The sequence below is a fragment of the Pipistrellus hanaki genome, assembly GCF_964339955.1.
Source record: "Pipistrellus hanaki genome assembly, chromosome: 3".
Lineage (NCBI taxonomy): Eukaryota > Metazoa > Chordata > Mammalia > Chiroptera > Vespertilionidae > Pipistrellus > Pipistrellus hanaki.
The window spans coordinates 83,349,994-83,370,805 of record NC_140505.1 but is presented as its reverse complement, the minus strand read 5'-3'; the positions used below and the strand labels follow the sequence as shown (position 1 = coordinate 83,370,805).

The following is a 20,812-nucleotide window of genomic DNA, read 5'->3' as shown; positions in this document are numbered from 1 at the left end:
TGAGGTACTTAGGCCCCCTACAATAATTATATTTTTGTTAGCTTTTCCTTATAGTTCTATTACTACCAGTAGTTGCTTTATATACTTCAGTGCTCTTATATTGGTTGCAGAAATATGAAAAGTATTATTTTTTCTTTTTTCTTTTTATTTAAATTCTTTGTTGTTTAAAGTATTACATAAGTCTCCTTTTTTCTCCCATTGACCTCTCCCCAGCTGCTTCCACCCCCTAGCACACGCCCTCATCCTTCCCTGTCACTGTCTGTGTCCATTGGTTATGCTTATATGTATGCAATCCTGAGAAAGAAGAGTAAAGTAGGAGGGATCTCAATACCAGATTTCAAGCTGTATTACAAAGCCACTGTTCTCAAAACAGCCTGTACTGGCAAAAGAACAGACATATAAATCAATGGAATAGAATCGAGAACCCAGATATCAACCCAAATTACTATGCTCAAGTAATATTTGACAAAGGAGGCACGAATATACAATGGAGTCAAGACAGTCTCTTCAATAAATGGTGTTGGGAAAATTGGACAGATACATGCAAAATAATGAAACTAGATCACCAACTTACACCATACACAAAAATAAACTCAAAATGGATACAGGACTTAAACATAAGACGGGTAACCATAAAAATAATAGAGGCATCCACAGGCAGCAAAATCTCAGACATATGCCAAAAGAACTTCTTCACTGATACTGCCCCTAGGGCAATGGAAGCTAAAGAGAAAATAAACAAATGGGACTACATCAAAATAAAAAGCTTTTTTACAGTAACAGAAACCATCAACAAAACAACAAGAAAGCCCACTTTATGGGAGAACATATTTGCAAATGTTATCACTGATACAGGTTTTTTTTTGTTTTGTTTTTTTGTTTTGTTTTTTAAATATATTTTATTGATTTTTTTACAGAGAGGAAGAGAGAGGGATAGAGTTAGAAACATCGATGAGAGAGAATCAGAGATCAGCTGCCTCTTGCACACCCCCTACTGGGGATGTGCCCACAACCAGGTACATGCCCTTGCCCGGAATCGAACCCGGGACCTTTCAGTCCGCAGGCCGACGCTCTATCCACTGAGCCAAACCGGTCCCGGCACTGATACAGGTTTAATCTCCAACATTTATAGGTGACTCATACAACTTAATATAAGGAAAATAAATGATCCAATAAAAAAAGTGAACAATGGAACTAAATAGATTCTTTTTGAAAGAAGATAGAATGAAAGCTAAGATACATATGAAAACATGCTCCAAGTCACTAATTATCGGAGAGATGCAAATCAAAATGACAATGCAGTACCTCTCACACCTGTCAGAATGGCCAACATCAACAAATCAGCAAACGACAAGTGTTGGCAAGGTTGCAGAGCAAAAGGAACCCTCGTGCACTGCTGGTGGGAATGCAGACTGGTGCAACCACTGTGGAGAACAGTATGGAGTTCCCTCAAAAAACTGAAAATGGAACTCCCATTTGACTTAGTAATCCCACTCCTAGGAATATATCCCAAGAAACTAGAAACACCAATCAGAAAGGATATATGCACCCCTATGTTCATAGCAGCACAACCTACAATAGCTAGGATTAGGAAAGAGCCTAGGTGCCCGTCAGCAGATGATTGGATCAAAAAAACTATGGTATATCTACACAATGGAATACTATGCTGCCATAAAAAAGAGGAATTCTCATCATTTGCAGCAACCTGGATAGAATTGAAGAACATCATGCCGAGTAAAATAAGCCAGTCAATGAAAGAGAAACACCACATGACCTCACTCATTTATGGATAATAAATAACATTATAAACTGTTGAACCAAAAGATAGATATAGAGACAGTAAAGCAACAAGCAGACTGTCAAATTACAGTGGGGAGGGTAGGGAATAGTTTTAGATTTGCCCATTGAGTATGATGTTACTGTGGGTTTATTATATATAGCTTTTATTATGTTGAAGTATGATCCTTGTACTCCCACCTTGTTGAGAGTTTTTATCAGGAAAGGGTGTTGAATTTTATCAAATGATTTTTCTGCATCAATTGATATGACTATATGATTTTTATCTTTCAACTGGGTTATATGATGTATCACATTTATTGATTTGCAGATATTGTACCATTCTTGCATTCCTGGAATAAATCCTACTTGGTCATGGTGTGTGATCTTTGTGATGCTCTGCTGGAGCCAATTTGCTAGAATTTTGTTGTGGATTTTGGCATCTAAGTTCATGAGGGATATTGGCCTCTAATTGTCTTTCATTGAGTTGCTTTTATCTGGTTTTGGTATTAGGGTGATGCTGACTTCATAGAAGGAGTTTGGAAGTGTTCCTTCCTCTTGAATTTTTTGGAATAGTCTGAGGAGGATAGGTTTTAGTTTTTCCTTGAATGTTTGGTAAAACTCTCCTGTGAAGCCATCTAGCCCTGAGCTTTTGTTTGCTGGAATCTTTTTTATGACTGTTTCAATTTCTTCCAAAGACACTGGTCTATTGAGATTTTTAGATTCTTCCTGATTGAGTTTTGGAAGTTCGTATTTTTCTAGGAATATGTCCATTTCCTCCAGGTTGTTCTGTTTGTTGGAATAGAGTTGTTCATAGTATTTTGTAACAATCCTTTGTATTTCTGAGGGGTCTGTTGTTATTTCACCTCTTTAGTTTCTGATTTTGTTTATTTGAGTCCTCTCTCTTTGTTTCTTGGTTAGCCTGGGTAGAGGTTCATCTATCTTGTTTATCCTTTCAAAGAACCAACTCTTGATTTTGTTGATCTTATGCATTGTTTCTTTGCTCTCTATGTCATTTATCTCTGCTCTGATTTTTATTATTTCCTTCCTTCTGCTTACATTGGGCTTTTCTTGTTTCTCTTATTCTAACTCTTTGAGTTGTAGAGTTAGATCATTTGTTACCATTTTTTCTTATTTTTTGCAATGGGCTTGTAAGGATGTGAACTTCCCTCTCAAAACTGCTTTTGCTGTGTCCCATAGATTTTGGATTGTTGAGTTTTCATTTTCATTTCTTTCCGATGTTTTTAATTTCTTCCTTGATTTCTCTGGTAACCCAGTCCTTGTTTAATAGCATGCTGTTTAGTCTCCATGTGTTTTATTTATTTGGATTATTTTCATTGTAGTTAATTTCCAGTTTTATGCCACTATGATCTGAGAAGATGCTTGATATGATTTCTATCTTCTTGAATTTGAAGAGACTTTGCCTATGTCCCAAAATGTAGTCTATCTTTGAAAATGTCCCATGTGCACTTGAGAAGAATGTATATTATGTGGCTTTGGGGTGGAATGTTCTGAAGATGTCTATTAATTCCATCTGGTCTAGTGAGTCATTTAGGATTGATATTTCCTTGCTGATTTTTTGTTTAGATGATTTGTCCAAACATGACAGTGGGGTATTGAAATCTCCTACTATGATTATATTGCTATTAATCTCTCCCTTAATTTCCTCCAGCAGTTTTTTTTTTTTTAATGTATTTGGGTGCTCCCATATTGGGTGCATATATATTTACCAGTGTTATTTCTTCTTGTTGGATTGCTCCCTTTAGTATTATGAAGTGGCCTTCATTATCTCTTGTTATGTCCTTCACTCTGAGATCTAATTTGTCAGATATAAGTATTGCTACCCCAGCTTTTTGTCATTTCCATTTGCCTGGAAAACCTTTTTCCATCCCTTCACCCTCAGTCTGTGTGCATCTTTTTTTCTGAAGTGGGTTTCTTGTAGACAACAGATATATGGGTCTTGTTTTCTTATCCAATCTGTTACCCTATGTCTTTTGATTGGAGCATTTAATCCATTTACATTTAAAGTTATTATTGATAGGTACTCATTTGACACCATTTTTATTCTATACCCCTGTGTTCCTTCTTTGCTTCCTATTTCTTTATTTTTACAGTAGATCCTTTAGCATTTCTTTCATTGCTGGTTTGGTGGAGATAAATTCTTTTAGTCCTTTTTTGGTTTTGAAGCTCCTGATTTCCCCTTCAATTTTGATTGATAGCCTTGCTGGGTACAGTATTCTTGGATACAGACCCTTCCTTTGCATGACTTTGTATATTTCATCCCATTCCCTTCTGGCCTGATGAGTTTCTGTTGAGAAATCAGTTGCTAGTCTGATGGGGGTTCCTTTATATGTAACTTTCTGTCTCTCTCTGGCTGCTTTTAAGATTCTTATTTTGTCGTTGGTGTTTGCCAATTTAATTATAATGTGCCTTGGTGTCGGTCTTCTGGGATTTATTTTGCTTGGGACTGCGAGCATCTTGGATTTGTGTGGGTTTTTTCTTCTCTGTCTCAGGAAAGTTTTCTGTCATTATTCCTTCAAACAAGTTTTCTATTCCTTTTTCAGTTTCCTTTCCTTCTGGAACCCCTATTATTCGAATATTGTTTTGTTTTGTATTGTCCCAAAGCTCCCATAGGCTCTCCTACTGCTTTTTAATTTTTTTTTCTAGAAGCTGCTCTAATTGGGTATTTTTTTCCATCTTGTCTTCTAACTCACTGATGTGTTCCTCTGCTTCCTCTAGTCTCCTCGATGCTTTCTATTGAGTTCTTCATAGTAGCGATCTCATTTTTTATTTCTTCTTGATTCATCTTCATTTCCTCTTGGTTTTTCTTCAATTCCTCTTGGCTCTTCTTCATTTCTTCTTAGTTCTTCTTCATTTCTTCTTGGTTATTGTCAAATTTCTCTTTCATTCTTTTTAGCCATCTCATGATCATTACTCTGAATTCTTGCTCTGGTAGGTTGCTTACCTCTAACTCGTTTACTTCCTTTTCTGGTGATGCCTGCTTTTCTTTCATGTGCCGGCTATTTCTTTGTCTGCCCCTAGTCTCTCTTTTCAGGATGTCTGGTTATGTGGTTTTCTTTCTCCTGCGTTGATTTAAAGGCACAAAATACAACACTACCAGGTACAACACAAAAGGCACTAAACAGGAATGTATTTGCGATATTAATAACCTCTAATAAAGGTGACCACTAGAGAAAGGCAAATTAAGGGATAGGAGAGAAAGAAGAAAAAAAAAGGGGGGGAATAAATAAAGAGATAGAAAAAAGAAGAAAAAAAAAGTAGTGTCAAAATGAAATTGGGAAACAGGATAAAGAGAGAGAGAGAGAGAGAGAGAGAGAGAGAGAGAGAGAGAGAAGAAGCAGACTAAGAAAGAAAGGGGAAACAAACTATATATATATATATATATATATATATATATATATATATATGGAGAAAATTCCCATAGAACAACCACTAATCCCCACAAATGCCAGCAGCAATACTTGGAGCTTAATACAAACTACAATATCCATTATTATTAAGCAAGGCTACGATAAACAGAAGTAAAAAACAAACAAAAACAAAGCAATTAAAAAATAGTAAGCAACAATAACAACAAAAGAATAAACATATCAATTTCACTAAAAAGCATAAAAATTCAATATAATCAACATTCACGCAAACAACAACAAAAAGATAGAGAGGAAAATAGTTGTTTGTTTTTTAACTAGTTAATATAGGGAAGAGAGTGGTATTCATGCACTTGGAGCAGGGGGTTGAAAATTAGGTCTATAAGTATGGTGAGAATTTTAGCAGGGAGTATACAAAAAGAATAGGGAAAAACTAAAGTGGAAAGGGATAAGATAAACAGGAGATGAAAAGAATAAAGGTTAGTAAGAGAGTGATGATGTAAAGGTCGAGTTGAGATAGGGTTGAACGATGCTATAGTAGAGATTAAAATAGAATGAAGACTAATCCCAATCTAAAATAAAAAGAAAAGAAAATGGTACTAAAGAAGAAGAAGAAGAAGAAGAAGAAGAAGAAGAAGAAGAAGAAGAAGAAGAAGAAGGAGGAGAAAGGAAAAAAAAGAAAAAGGAAACAAAAATGCAAAATAGCAGTAGTAATAATGATGATTGAAATTGAAAAATGTAATAATTGAAAAGGTAAAATCAAGTGAGGAAAAAAGAAAAAAAAATTTGTTTCTTAAGTACAAGATGTAAAAAATGAAAATAAAATAAAAGATCTAAAAGATGCCGAAGCCGGTGTGGCTAAGTGGATAGAGCGTCTGCCTGCGGACTGAAGGGTCCCAGGTTCGATTCCGGTCAAGGGCATGTGCCTTGGTGGCAGGCACATCCCCAGTGGGGGGCGTGCAGGAGGCAGCTGATCGATGATTCTCTCTCATGGATGTTTCTAACTCTCTGTCCCTCTCTCTTCCTCTCTGTAAAAAATCAATAAAAATATATTTAAAAAAAAAAAAAGATCTAAAAGATGAAAATAAAATAAAAAATAGAAAAATTAGCATAAAATGTGCAGTAGTGGTCATTCACTTCCTCTGTTATTCTATTTGGTACGTCCGTTTCTCGGTCCTGACAGTATTGCAGTTTACTGCGTTCCACTGCACCTCAGTTTTGTAAGCTAGTCCTTAATTTTAAGTAGGCTATTTCTTAGTTATTTGTGTCTGTTTAATTTTGATTAATTAAAAGTAATAAAAAAATAAATTTTAAAAAAGAAAGGAAAAAAGGGAAAAATCAGTTTGTAATTCAGCTCCTAGGTGGCAGTGTTTCTGGTTTGACTTCCCAGTGTTTTTGGTTGCTCTAGTCTTCTTTCTCTATGGCTCTATGTTTTGTCGGAGTAAGCTGCCTGGGTGTGGGCTCCCAGATTGTCTCTTCTCGCTCTGATACCCTGTTTCCAGGAAGGCAATTTCCTCCTGCAGTCTCCCAGGATATGCCAAACTGGGCAGTCCTTCCCTAGTACTCAGAAGCAAGGGGGTAAAGGGGATCAGGCTCAGGATGGGTCTGCACCAAGGTGTCCAGATGTTCTGCTTTTGGCAGGACGGTCCCGATTCTTGGCATTTTAAAAAAGTCCCCATTTTTGGGAAGATCACGCCAAACCCAGCACTGGGTCTTGCAGCACGCAATTTTCTCTGCAGCCGCTGCCTCTTTTGGCACAGCTCTAGGCACGGAGCCACTAGGGGCACAGGGCCTATTGGGGCCTGGGGTCACTCTGGCTGTGGAGCTGCTTGGGTGTGCAACGGCTACAGTTGCTGCCTGCGCTGCAGTGACCCAGAACCCTCATGTTTTCCCCGAAAACTCTGACCTTTCCGTAGGTGATTGAAGCACTCTCTTGAATCCACGTGTTTGCGCCGATTGGGGCGTCACAGCTGTTCGATGGTCTCCTCCGCTGTGGGTTTTCCAGGCCTCAGAGAAGGCCCTCCTTTCTTGGTAAGATGGTGTAGTTTTCCCTCTGAGCCCGTAGCTCCAGGAGAGGTCTCCGCCGCCGCAGTGCTGGCTGCTTGGTCAAGAAATCCTGTCCAAAGGACCCTTACCCTCTTTTAGAGTTCTGCTACCCCTTAGCTTGCCAATCAATACTCCCTGAGCAACTCTCAGACGCTGCTTCTATCTTTTCTGGGACTAGGCTCAGAACAAGTCCGTCTGTTCAGTCACCATCTTGTCTCTCCTCCCAAGAAATATCAGTCTTAAATAACACATTAGACCTAATGGACATAAACAATATTACAGAGCTCTTCCTCCCAGGACACCAAAAAATACATTCTTTTCTAGCGTGCCCTAGTACATGGAACATTCTCAAGAATAGATGATATCTTGGAACACAAAGCAAGCCTCAACAAATACAAGATTAAAAACATACCAAGCATATACTTTGACTGCAATGCTTTGATATTGGAAATCAACTGCAAAAAGAAAGTGGAAAATACAGAAATATGTGGAGATTAAACAACATGTTACTAAATAATAACTTGGTCAAAGAAGAAATAACAGAAGAGATAAAATATATATATAAAGACAAATGAGAATGAGAATATGAAATATCAAAATTCTGGGGATACAGCCAAGGTGGTTATAAGAGGGACATTTATATCATTACAGGCCTACCTCAAAAAAATAAGATAAATAAATAAATAACGAGTAGAAAGCAGTATAGAATTACTTCAAAAAATTAAAAATGGAACTGCCTTATGATCCAGTTATTCTACTTCTGGGACTTTATCCAAAGAAACCCAAAACACTAATTGAGTGAATATATCTACCCTGATATTAATTGCAGCATTATTTAGCCAAGATTTGGAAGCAGTCCCAGTGTGCATCAGTAGATGAGTGGATAGCACCTTTATACAATGGAATACTACTTGGCCATGAAAAGGAAGAAAATTTTACCATTTCCAGCAGTACGGATGTACCTGAACAGTATGCTAAGTGAAATAAGCCAATCAGAGAAAGACAAGTACTCATATATGGAATTTAATGAACAAACTGGACTAACAAGAAATAGACTCCTAGATAGAGACAAGAACACAGTTCTGGTATGGGGAATATTGATGGGAGGTGACAAACAGATGGAGCAAAAAGAGAGAAAGAATTCATAGACATGGACATCAGTGTGTTGGATTGTGGGGGAAAGATAGAAGAGGGTAAACAATGATTTAAAAATAAAATAAAATAATCTTAAATAAATAACCTAACATTTTACCTTAAAGAACTAGAAAAAGAAGATCATCCAAATTCCAAAGTCAGTAGAAGAAAGGAAATAATAAAAATTAGAAAGAATTCAATAGAGAACAAAAAGACAACAGAAAAATTAATGAACACATACTTTGTTCTTTGAACAGATTCATAAAATGACAAACCTGTGGCTAGATTCATAAGGACAAAAGAGGAAATACTCAAATAAAATAATAAATGAAAGAGGAAAAGTTAAAATTGACCGCACATAAATACAAAAAAAACTATACAAGAATACTATGAAAGTCTATATGCCATCAAATTCAATAACCTTAAAGAAATGGACAAGTTGTTTTAAATATATAACCTTCCTAGACTAAATCATGAAGAACTGGAAAAACAAAATAGACCAATCAATAATAAGAAAACTGAAACAGTAATTTAAAAAAAAATCTTCCCAACAAGTAAAAGCCCAGGACCAGATGGCTTCACTAGTAAATTCTACCAAACATTCAAAGAAGATTTGATACCTATTCTTCTCAAACTCTCCCAGAAAATTGAAAAGAACCAATACTTTCCAATTTATTTCATGAGGATAACATCCTGATACCAAAACCTTTCAAGAACAATACACACAAAAAGACAATTACAGACCAATATCTTTAATAAATTAATAAATTTAGATGCCATAATCCTAAGCAAAATACTAGAAAAATCAAATACAACAATACATTAAAAAGATAATATATCATGGTTAAGGAGGACGGTTTAATTCCAGAGACAGAAGGATGGTTCATCGTATGCAAATCAATCAATGTAATATACCACATTACCAAAATAAAGAATAAAAATAATAAGATCACATCAGTAGATGTTAAAAATAAAGTATTTGATAAGATATAGTATCTACTTATGATTAAAATACTGAATAGAGTGAGCATGGAAGGAATGTACCTCAATATAATATAAGAGTGCAGAGGCTACTATATAATAAAAGGCTAATATGCAAATTGACTAAATGGTGGGATGACCAGTCATTATGACATGCACTGACCATCAGGAGGCAGACAGTCAAAACAGGATCCCTCAGGACTCCCGGACTGCAAGAGGGTGCAGGCTGGGCTGTGGGACCCCCCCCCCCCCCACACACACACACACACAATGCATAAATTTCATGTACTGGGCCTGTAGTATTTGATAAACCTTTAACTAATATCAGATTCAGTGGTGAAAAACTGAAAGCTTTTTCTCTAAGTTAAATAACCCACTCTCATCACAGTTTTTCAGCATAGTACTAGAAATCCTATCCAGAGCAATCAGGCAAGAAAAAGAAATAAAAGGCATCCAAATTGGTAAGAAAGAAGAAAAAGTGACAATTTTTGCAGATGACATGATTCTTTATATAAAAAATACCTTTAAAGACTCTACTCAAAGTTATTATAAACAATAAATAAATACTTAAAGTTGCAGGATACAAAATCAATGAATAAAAATCCATTGTGGCCCTGACCAGTTTGGCTCAGTGGATAGAGCATTGGCTTACCAACTGGAGAGTCCCAGGTTCGATTCTGGTCAAGGGCATGTACCTTGGTTGTGGGAACATCACCAGTAGGGAGTGTGCAAGAGGCAGCTGATTGATGTTTCTCTCTCATCAATGTTTCTAACTGTGTATCCCTCTCCCTTCCTCTCTGTAAAAATTCAACAAAATATATATATTTTTTAAAATCTAGTGTTCCTATGTAGTAACAATAAAATTTCCAAAAAAGAAATGAAAACTAAACAAAACAAAACAATTTATTTTGCAATTGCAACAAACATATTAAAATACATAGCAATAAACTTAACAAAGGATGTGAAGAACCTATACACTGAAAATTACAAGCTATTACTGAAAGGAAGTGGAGAAGAGGAAAAGAAATGGAAAGATGTTTTTGAGTGCATGGATTGGAAGAATCAGCAGAGTTAAAATGGCCATATTACTCAAAGCAATATACTGATTTAATGCAATCCCCATCAAAATCCTCTTGGTATTTCTCAAAGAGATAGAATTTAAAAATCATCATATTTCCATGGAACCACAAAAGACCCGTAATAGTCAAAGCAATCTTGAGGAAAAAGACAAAAGATGGAATTATCAAAATCCTTAACTTCAAATTATACTACAAATTTATAGTAATAAAAACTTCATAGTATTGGCAGAACCAACTGAACAGAATTGAGAGCCCAGAAATAAACCCACATGTATATGGACTATGAATTCTTAAATATATAATATATATTTTTATTGATTTTACAGAGGAAGGGAGAGGAACAGAGAGATAGAAACATCAATGATGACAGGGAATCATGGATTAGCTGCTTCCTGCATACCCCCAACTGGGGACTGAGCCCACAACACAGGCATGGGCCCTTCACCAGTTTTGAACAAGGGACCCTTCAGTCTGCAAACCACCTAGAATTGAACTAGTAATTTTTGACAAAAAAGCAAAAAACATGCCATGGAGAAACAAGTTTATTCAATAAACTAGAGGCCCAGTGCACGAAATCCATGGTGGTGGTGTCTCTCAGCCCAGCCTTCACCCTCTCCTATCTGAGACCCCTTAAGGGATGTCCGACTGCCTGTTTAGGCCCAATCCCACTGGGCAGTCGGACATCCCTCTCACAATCCAGAACTGCTGGCTCCCAACTGCTCACCTGCCTGCCTTCCTGATTGCCCCTAACCACTTCTGCCTGCCAGCCTGATCACCCCAACCACTCCCATACCAGCCTGATTGATGTCTAACTGCTCCCCTGCTAGCCTGTTTGCCCCCAACTTTCCTCCTCTGCCAGCCTGGTCACCCCTAACTGCCCTCCCCTGCAGGTTTGATCACCCCCAACTGCGCTCCCTTGCAGGCCTGGTGTCTCCCAACTGTCCTCCCTTGCTTGTCTGGTCCCTCCCAACGGCCCTCCCCTGCTGGCCATCTTGTGGTGGCCATCTTGGGTCCTAATGGGGACAAGATCTTTGACCACATGAGGGCAGCTATCTTGATCTTGTGTGTTGGAGTGATGGTCAATCTGCATATTACTCTTTTATTAGGTAGAATAGAGGCCTGGTGCATGGGTTGGGGCCAGCTGGTTTGCCCTGAAGAGTGTCCACGATAAGGGTGGGAATTCCCTTGGGGTGTGGGGCAGCCTGAGTGAGGGGCCTGGGGTGGTTTGCAGGCCAGCCACTCTCCCTGTCAACCCAAGTGGAAGCCCTGGTACCTGGGATTTATTTACCTTCTACAATTGAAACTTTGTAGCCTAGAGTGGAGCCAAGCCTCCTGCTTGCTCTGTGGCTGCCACCATTTCTGTTTGGATTTGTTTACCTTCTATAATTGAAACTTTGTAGCCTTGAGTGGAGGTTTAGGCCAGCAAGGCCAGACGGAAAGCTTGGCTTCTTCCATTGCCTGGGAAACCCAAGCTTTCCTCCTGCTCTCTGTGGCTGCAGCCATCTTGGTTGGGGTTAATATGCATACTCGCTCTGATTGGCTGGCAGGCATGGCTTGTGGGTGTAGCGGAGGTATGGTCAATTTGCATATTACTCTTTTATTAGATAAGATGGTGCTAAGAAAATTAGAAAGTCAAATGCAAATAAATGAAACTAGACTGCTATTTGACCCCATACAAAAAAATTAACTCAAAACTGATCAAGGACTTAAATTAAAGTCTAATCTGAAACAATTATATACATAGAAAACATAGGTACTATACTTATGAGCCTTGATCTCAGATAGTATGTTATGAATTTGACCCCAAAAGCAAAAGAAGTAAAAGCAAAAATATATGAATGGGACTGTATCAAATGAAAAGGCTTCTGCATAGAAAAAAACATAAATAAGCAGCTTATAAACAACAACAGAAAACAACAACATGATCAACAAGACAAAAAGGCAACCAATGGAATGCGGAAGAATACTTAAACATTATCTCCTATAAGGGTCTAATATAAAAAATATATAGCCCCTCTGGCATGGCTCAGGGCACATGACTGGGTTGCCAGTTCATTCCCCAGTGGGGGACTTGCTGGAGGCAGCCAATCAATGATTCTTTCTCATCATTGATATTTCTGTTTCTCTCTCCCTTTCCCTTTCTCTCTGAGATCAATAAAAATATATTTAAATATATTATATAAAGAACTTATTCAACTCAGCAGCAAAAAAACAATTCAATTTTAAAAATGTGCAGAGGAACTGAACAGACAAATGGCCAACAGATATATGAAAAGATTCTTAACTTACTAGCAGTAAGGGAAATTTAAAACCACAATGAGATACCACCTCACACCTGTTATAATAGCTACTAGGGATCCAATGCACAAAATTTATGCACTGGGATTGGAGGTCTAAGCCAAACCTGCACCCTCTCTAATCTGGGAGCCCTCAGGGGATGTCCTACTGACAGCTTAGGCCTGCTCCCTGTGGTTCTCTGCTCTCTGCGAACCTGCCTGCTTGACACTACTGCAGGCCTTGGTGTCTTCTCTCTGTGGGGGCCTGATTGCCCATAGCCACCTGGGCCAGGGGCAAGAATGGCCCTGCTGTCTGCTCTCTGGCTCACCACCACAGGGGCAAGCAGGGCCCTGGTGTCTGCTCGCTTGCTGAGGGAAACATTCCCACCCTGCCCCTGGCCACTTGTGAGCATGCACCGGCTTGGAATGCCTGGGTCCCAGGAATTTTCCCGCCCTACCCCCACATACTCCCTGCCTGCTCACATAGGCCAGGAGTAGCTGGGGGAAGGAGGGGGCTTTCCCAGACCCAGCAGCTCCAGGCCTAAGCACTGGCCTAGAGGCGCAGAGCAGCCTGGCTCCTAAGGACGCCTGTCCCCAGGATTCAGGATGCTTGCCGCCAGTGCACACATAAGCGGCCGTGGAAGGCGAACATCCACCGCATTGCCATGGTGATGCAATAGATGTTCCCCCCCAGCTCCCAACTGCTCTGCACCTATGTGTGTAGGCCTGGAATGACCAGGGGTCATTCGGGAACCTGGACCTACATACAGAGCCTACATGCAGGCCTACAGGCTTAGAGCAGCCTGGATCCCAAGGACACCTGTCCCTGGGATGCAGGCCGCTTAGTACCAGCAGGTGCACACCCCCAGCCACTTCATGCCTGCATATTCAAAATAAGCTGCTATATTTGTTGGTTTAATTAGCATACTCACTTGTGGTTGGCTGGTGGGCATCATGGAGGTTTGAGCAATTTTCTGCTATTAGTGTACTAGAGGCCCGGTGCATGAAATTTGTGCACAGGGGCAGGGGGTGTCCCTCAGCCCAGCCTGCACCCTCTCCAATCTGGGACCCCTCAAGGAATGTCCGACTGCCCATTTAGGCCTGATCTCACTGGGCCTACACGGGCAGTCAGACATCCCTCTCACAATCCAGGACTGCTGGCTCCCAACTGCTCACCTGCCTGCCTTCCTGATCAACCCCTAACCACTCCCATGCCAGCCTGATTGATGTCTAACTGTTCCCTTGCCAGCCTGTTTAACCCCAACTTCTCTCCTCTGCCAGCCTGGTCCCTCTCAACTGCCCTCCCATGTGTTCACATAATGGCAGGATCTTTGACCACATGGGGGCATCCATATTGTGTGTTGGAGTGACGGTCAATCTGCATATTACTCTTTTATTAGGTAGAATAGAGGCCTGGTACATGGGTGGGGCCAGCTGGTTTGCCCTAAAGAGTGTCCCGAATCAGGGTGGGGGTTCCCTTGGGACGTGGGGTGGCCTGGACAAGGGGCCTGTGGTGGTTTGCATTCCAGCCATGCCCCCTGTCAACCCAAGTGGAGGCCCTGGTATTTGGGGTTTATTTACCTTCTACAATTGAAACTTTGTAGCCTGGAGCAGAGCCAAGCCTCCTGCTCTCTCCTTGGCCTGCAGCCATTTCTGTTGGGGTTTATGTATCTTCTATAATTGAAACTTTGTAGCCTTGAGTGGAGTCTTAAGCCGGCAAGGGCAGGCAGAAAGCTTGGCTTCTTCCATTGCCTGGGAAACCCAAGCCTCCCTCCTCTCTATGGCTGTAGTCATCTTGGTTGGGTTTATTTGCATACTCACTCTGATTGGCTGGTGAGCATGGCTTGTGGGCATGGCTTGTGAGTGTAGCTAAGTGATGGTTAATTTGCATATTACTCTTTTATTTGGTAGGATATTATCAACAAGATTAGGAGTTACAAGTATTGGAGAGGATGTGTAGAAGAAGAAACCCTTATACACTGATGGTAAGAATAACTTGGTAGAGCCACTATGGAAAACAGCATAGAGTTTCTTTAAAAAAAATTAAAATAGAGCTACCACATGACCCAACAACCCCCTTTTGAATATTTATTCCCCCTCAAATTGAAAGCATTTTGTGAAGATACATGTACCCCAATGTTCATTGCAGCATTATTCATGGTAGCCAAGACAATGTAACAACCTAAATGTGCTTAGATGTATTATTAGATAAAGAACATGTGGTACATATATACATTGAAATACTACTCAGCCATTAAAATGAAATACTGCCATTTGAGACAACATAGATGGAACTGAGACTATCGTGCTAAGCAAAATAAATAAGATAGAAAAGGACAAGAACCATATGATTTTACTCATATATGGGATATAAACCATAAAGTAACAAATAAAACAAATCTATAATAATAAAAGTATAATATGCTAATTAGACCAAACAGTCAAATAATCTTCCAGACTTCATTCTGGATGTCCTTCTGGATGACCTTCCGGATGAAGTGGGGTGGCAGGGGCTGAGGTAGAAGCAGTTAGGGGTGATCGGGCAGGCAGGAAGAGTGGTTAGGGGCAATGAGGCAGTTAGGGGAGATCAGGCAGGCAGGCAAAGTGGTTAGGAGTGACAAGGCAAGCAAGCAAGCAGTTAGAAGCCAGCAGTTCCAGATTACAAGAAGGTGCAGGCCAGGCTGAAGGGACCCTCACGCCCACATGAATTTTGTGCACTGGTTCTCTAGTAAACAAAGAAAAACTCACTGATACAGATAACAGTATGGTGGTTACTAGAGGGAAAGAGGGTAGAGTGAAGTTGAAGAGGGTAAAGGAGGACAAATACATATATGATGATGAGAGGAAAATTAAATTTGGGGTGATATGAACACAAATCAATATACAGATGATGTATTACAGTATTATACACTTGCAACTTGTATAATCTTATTAACCAATGTCACCCCAATAAGTTTAATAGTCAAAACATAAAAAAAAGACATCTAAAACAGAAAAAATGGCCTGTCCAAGTAACACCCAAGTGTGGCAAGAAAATATTTTGAAATTTTATTAAATATTTTTCACTTTTCCAGACATTCTTGCTGTATTACTTGCAGCAACATATTTTACAATCTCAATAATGTTTATGCTATTGCATTCTAGAATAAAGGAAACAATGTTCAAGTTTTAATTTCTAAAATAGACCTTGTTTGCCTACTTCAGATCAGAAGGTGTGAAAGCTAACAACAGAATAAAGAAGGATGATGTATGGCATGACATAGATTCCTTGTCCTAGTAAAGGAAATTAAGATGTAAAGATGATTGAGCTAAGACATAATTGTGTGCTGTGGTTCCAGATTATTAACCCATACAGTGTAAGCCAAAGCATTTGGTTTTGAGGGTAAAGGAGAGAGATTAGGTGAAGGGGTGGTTAGGAATTCTCTGATAGATATCTGAATAATCTGAGGGCCCTTAAACCCACCTAAAACTTTCCAAAGAGGGGACCACCAGAATGGAATAAACTTAATAAATCAGAGATGGCAGCATGCCTTATTTAGATTTTTAAAATATATTTTATTGATTCTTTTTTACAGAGAGGAAGAGAGTGGGATATAGAGTTAGAAACATCGATGAGAGAGAAACATCAATCAGCTGCCTCCTGCACACACTCCCCCCCACACACACACACACACACTGGGGATGTGCCCGAAACCAAGGTACATGCCCTTGACCTGAATTGAACCCGGGACTTTCAGGCCAACGCTCTATCCACTGAGCCAAACCGGTTTTAGCTGTATGCAGATATTTAGATTCAGTTGTCTCCTCTATGATATTTTGCCCCTCAAGTCCCAGCTATATTGGCAGTCCCACTGGTTGATTGCTATCTCCTCAACCCAGTAATACTACCAATATCTACTTGTGCTCTAGTCTCCAAATTGGCAAAAAGACAAGGTAAATGTAGAACTAACTCATAGGCTTCCTTTATTTTAAGAATCATAGCCACTCCAGTCTTCTCTGTAATGGATAATCTCCAATACCTCAAAAAGATGGGTTCTATATTTTGGACAGTTCTCGTATGTGATTTTGGTGAAAGGACTTGTCTAAGATAAGCTACTCAATCTTAGAGAGAACCAGGAGTCATTGCGTTATTTTGAAATATGTATCTGTTCATTCTAATACCTAGAACTCCTGTGGGTATGTTTCTACAGCTTACTGTTTCTGCTAGTTTTCACTTTTTTTGTCTTTCTCTTTATGTGCCTGGTAGTTGTTGTTTACCAAACATTGTATTTGTAAAAAGTTTTATAGGTCTGCAATGATGTTAAAACAGTAACTGGCACATGTCAAGTAGCTAACTCTCATTATTGCATGTCTATCTGCCCCAGCCAGATTAAGAATACTGCAGGTTTTATGTTCCCAACATCAGTACAAAGTTTGGTTTATAGTCAATATTAAAAAAAATTGTTGCTGAGTAAACAGCTCAAGGAACTGAAAATGAAGTGAGACATATGTGTGAATCACACAGACATACTCAAACACACAAGTTTTTTTACCCTTAAACTATATGTATGTATAACTTTGATGAAATGCATATTACATTTAAAAAAAATAAGAAAGTAATGCCTTAATGAATCTATTATCTCCTCATTGGAATTTAGAGGCCCTCATCATTTATTGTACTCAACTGAAAATATAGAAAATAAGTGTCACTTAACATTCTGTCACATAGGAAAGAGAAAATGTATTAGTGAAAATTGATATAGTGAAATACCTAAAAATGTAGACACATATTCTGGACTTAAGAGAGAAAAGAATACTTACTGTTATAATCTAAAAGAACTTGTGGTACCTTGTAGAGATGATGATAAATAGTAAACATTCATCAGAATTATTTTTACTCGTCCATATTGAATACTTTTACAGAGAGATAATATTACATATAACTTTAAAAGAATAACATAAACCTAGCATTTACCTTCAGACGGGGTTAGCATGATTTGCTTTGGAACAATTTCCAGATTTTCATTTCCTATTACCTGAGTTTCTAGGAAAAAAGAAAAAAATGGAACAACTTTGAATACTTGTGAAAATTCATGTTAATGTTGTTATGATTTCATTATAATTGTTAATCTTTTAATGAATTGGAATTATCCATGGTAATCTGCCCACAAAAGCACCCATTAGCCTTGACATTCTGCATCTATAGTTCATCTAGATTACCTTCTGAATGATTGTTCATTCTCACTGTTTCTTTATATTATATTTTTTGATCTTTTGAACTTCCTTCTCTGTTTCCCACCACTACCATTTGGGTGGAATACCCAATTTGGTCTTATTAGACCTGCAAGATCAAAACTTCTGTTACTGCATTCTAGCCCATATATTAAATATATGGGCAAAGAGCAATCCAACCATTCCACTCTGCAAACTCAAATAGGGGACACCATTTGTTTGTATGCCTTTCTCTTTCCTTTCCTCTGACCCCATTTTTACAGATCAGGTTCAGAATAGACATACCTATTACAGACTGTTTGTAAGGTTTTCTTGGTAAAACTGGTACTGGTAGAACAATATCAAGAAGGGGATCAATATTTGTCACTGCTGTGGTTCGTTGTAAATGATCAGGCGGTTGTAACTGTTTCTGTGCATGAACAGGCATTGTTTTTGGGAGAGGGCATGGAATTGTTGCACTAAAATCCATTAAAGTGTGCTTAAAAGTATAGGTCATATAGTACTTAGGCTGAACTTCCTTGACTTCTGGAATGGTAACTAAGGAAGGGGCATTTAAAGGTTTGGAAAACTTTGAGGAGAGAATCAGAATATCTTTCAACATGTCATCATCAGAAATTGTTTTCATTTCAGATGGTTCTTCCTTTGGTTTTCTTGATTTTTCCATTTGCCTTGTTTCTTTCCCAAACACTCTCCTGGAAATTGGATTAAAACTTGGAAGAAATATGGAATTAGTAGCAGTCTCTGGAATGCTCCAATAAACATTTTTAGAAAATTTGTGAGGTTTGGAAATACCAGCCACTTTTCTTTGTGCATGGTAATTGAGAGAGAGAGTTTGGATATTGACTAAGGTTTGTGGTTGCTTTCTTGAAACAACATCAGGAAAACTAGTTTTATCTACTTCAACTAAAGTGGTTTCATCTTGAGCAAACTTTTCATGTGATGGCTTAATTTTATCAGTCTTGGCTAAACCAGAAAAAAAAAAGAGAGAGAGAGAGAGAGAGAGAGAGAGAGAGAGAGAGAGAGAGAGAGAAAAGCACAATTAGATTATATTCATCAAGGTGTCAGGGACAAAACTGTAATCTCTTGGAATTCATAACTTTGTTTTATTTGCTCACCCCTCTCTCACCATCTAAAAATATTTCTGTATATATTCAGCTATCGGGAATTTTGTTTAGTTGACGGTGATAAAGTTTGAATAAATAATTGGAGAATTGAAGAGGCTAAATTGTATTAGATTTATGAAGGATAGGGTAGGGAGCTTATTCTTGAAAAAAATACATAATTGATGTAGAAAAGAATAGAGTATAAAAGATGTTTTTTAACAGTTACCACTAAAACTCTGGCAATGTAGATGAGTGAAAATAATTCTGATGAATGTTTACTATTTATCATCATCTCTTCCTTATTTGAAATGCTATAAGCATTTCTTTTCAATGCCAGGTGTCAGACCAATGTGTCCTCTAAACATGGTAACTTCTAGGGAAAATAGGATTATATCCCTGCAAGCCTCTCAACATTAGCAACAACTAATCAACACATAATCTTGTTACATGTTTTTCTATTTTAAAGACACTTTATTTAACATATATTATTGATTCATTAACATTGAACTCATAGGCAACAACACTAACTCATGCCTAAAGGAAGCTCATCTAACACATATTTTTCTCTGTAAAGCACGTCATGGCCTATGCTTAAGAAGACTAGATAGCATTTCAGCATTGTGCTTGGGGGATATTTTAGGCAGCAAAATCACCAACAAGAAGCACAAATATTAAAAAAAAAAAAAAAAAAAAAAAAAAAGTCACTAAAGAGACTGGGAAAGGACAGTTGTTTACAATATGAGAGCTGAAACAAAAAGTCAGAATATATCAGCTGAGAACATATGTGTTTTTACTGCCCTGAGCATACCCAGAGTTACCATTTATACCTCTCTCCACACAGTCTCACAAGGAGTGAGAAGCCGCTCTGTATGCTGCCCCACGGTGTTCTTCATGATATAGTGTTAACTTAAAAAGAGAAAACACAGACCAATACTGACTTGAAGGTTACAAATAAATTTTAGCAGTAGGTAAATTTATACCTACAATATCCACACATAATGAGAATCAACTATAGTTGTAGAATTAAATTGAATGCTATCATCATACAACAAACCTTTGCTACTGGTTATTGATGTCTTTTAACTATTGTGATTCTGAGCTGTGCAAATTGAGAACTTTCTATGAAAAATAGTTAATAATATCTCATTAATATACATACTTCTATGGACTTTAGTCTTATGTAATGGCAGCTTTGGGAGCTTTGGAGGTAAAGGTCTTCGGAGAAGTTGTGGGTGGTTTTGCATTTTAATTAATAATAAGCACTATTTTTCACAGCTATTAGTTGAAAGTTGAAAAGCTTTGGAATATATGTTTGAATTATTGTTGAAAATTCATTCGAATCTAAATTACATCTTAATGAATATTATTCGGTGTGAACATTCTACTAAATCCAAGCAGAATTCCTATAAAAGAAAAATAAGATAAGAAAATCATTCTTTAAAACTTCTATAGAGAATCTAGGTAAAATTTAGCTTTATAATTAATGCAGAATTTTAAAATACATATGCTATGACCAACCATTCAAAAATTTTCCATGTTAGCAAAAAGTTCAATCTGCCAGTGCTCTTTCAGCTAGTAAATACAGAACAGTAAAAAAAAAAAAAAAAAAAAAAAAAATGACTTTTTTTTTTTTCCTCTACCTCCAAAATGTTATCACTATAAATTTGGAAAAAGTTTTTGGTCAAAAGATGCAAAACTCACCACTTGGTGATAGCCTCTAAAGACCCACAATATCTGAGTTGTTTTCTTTCTGTAACAATGACTTATTTTAAATTTCAACCACTATATTGGGCCATCACAATTTAATCCAAAAATAA

General features: G+C 38.1%; 1 protein-coding gene across 1 annotated transcript in view; it reads right to left on the bottom strand.

The window, feature by feature from the left end:
* Positions 1-20,239, bottom strand: part of LRRC63 (leucine rich repeat containing 63) — a gene marked incomplete at both ends in the record, with an annotated part of 80,261 nt that extends 60,022 nt beyond the window's left edge. The window contains 3 exons of the mRNA XM_084876184.1: positions 17,636-17,704; positions 18,685-18,855; positions 20,155-20,239. Coding sequence (XP_084732310.1) covers positions 17,636-17,704; positions 18,685-18,855; positions 20,155-20,239 — 325 coding nt within the window. The remainder of the gene's footprint in view (positions 1-17,635; positions 17,705-18,684; positions 18,856-20,154) is intronic.
* Positions 20,240-20,812: the final 573 nt, after the last annotated feature.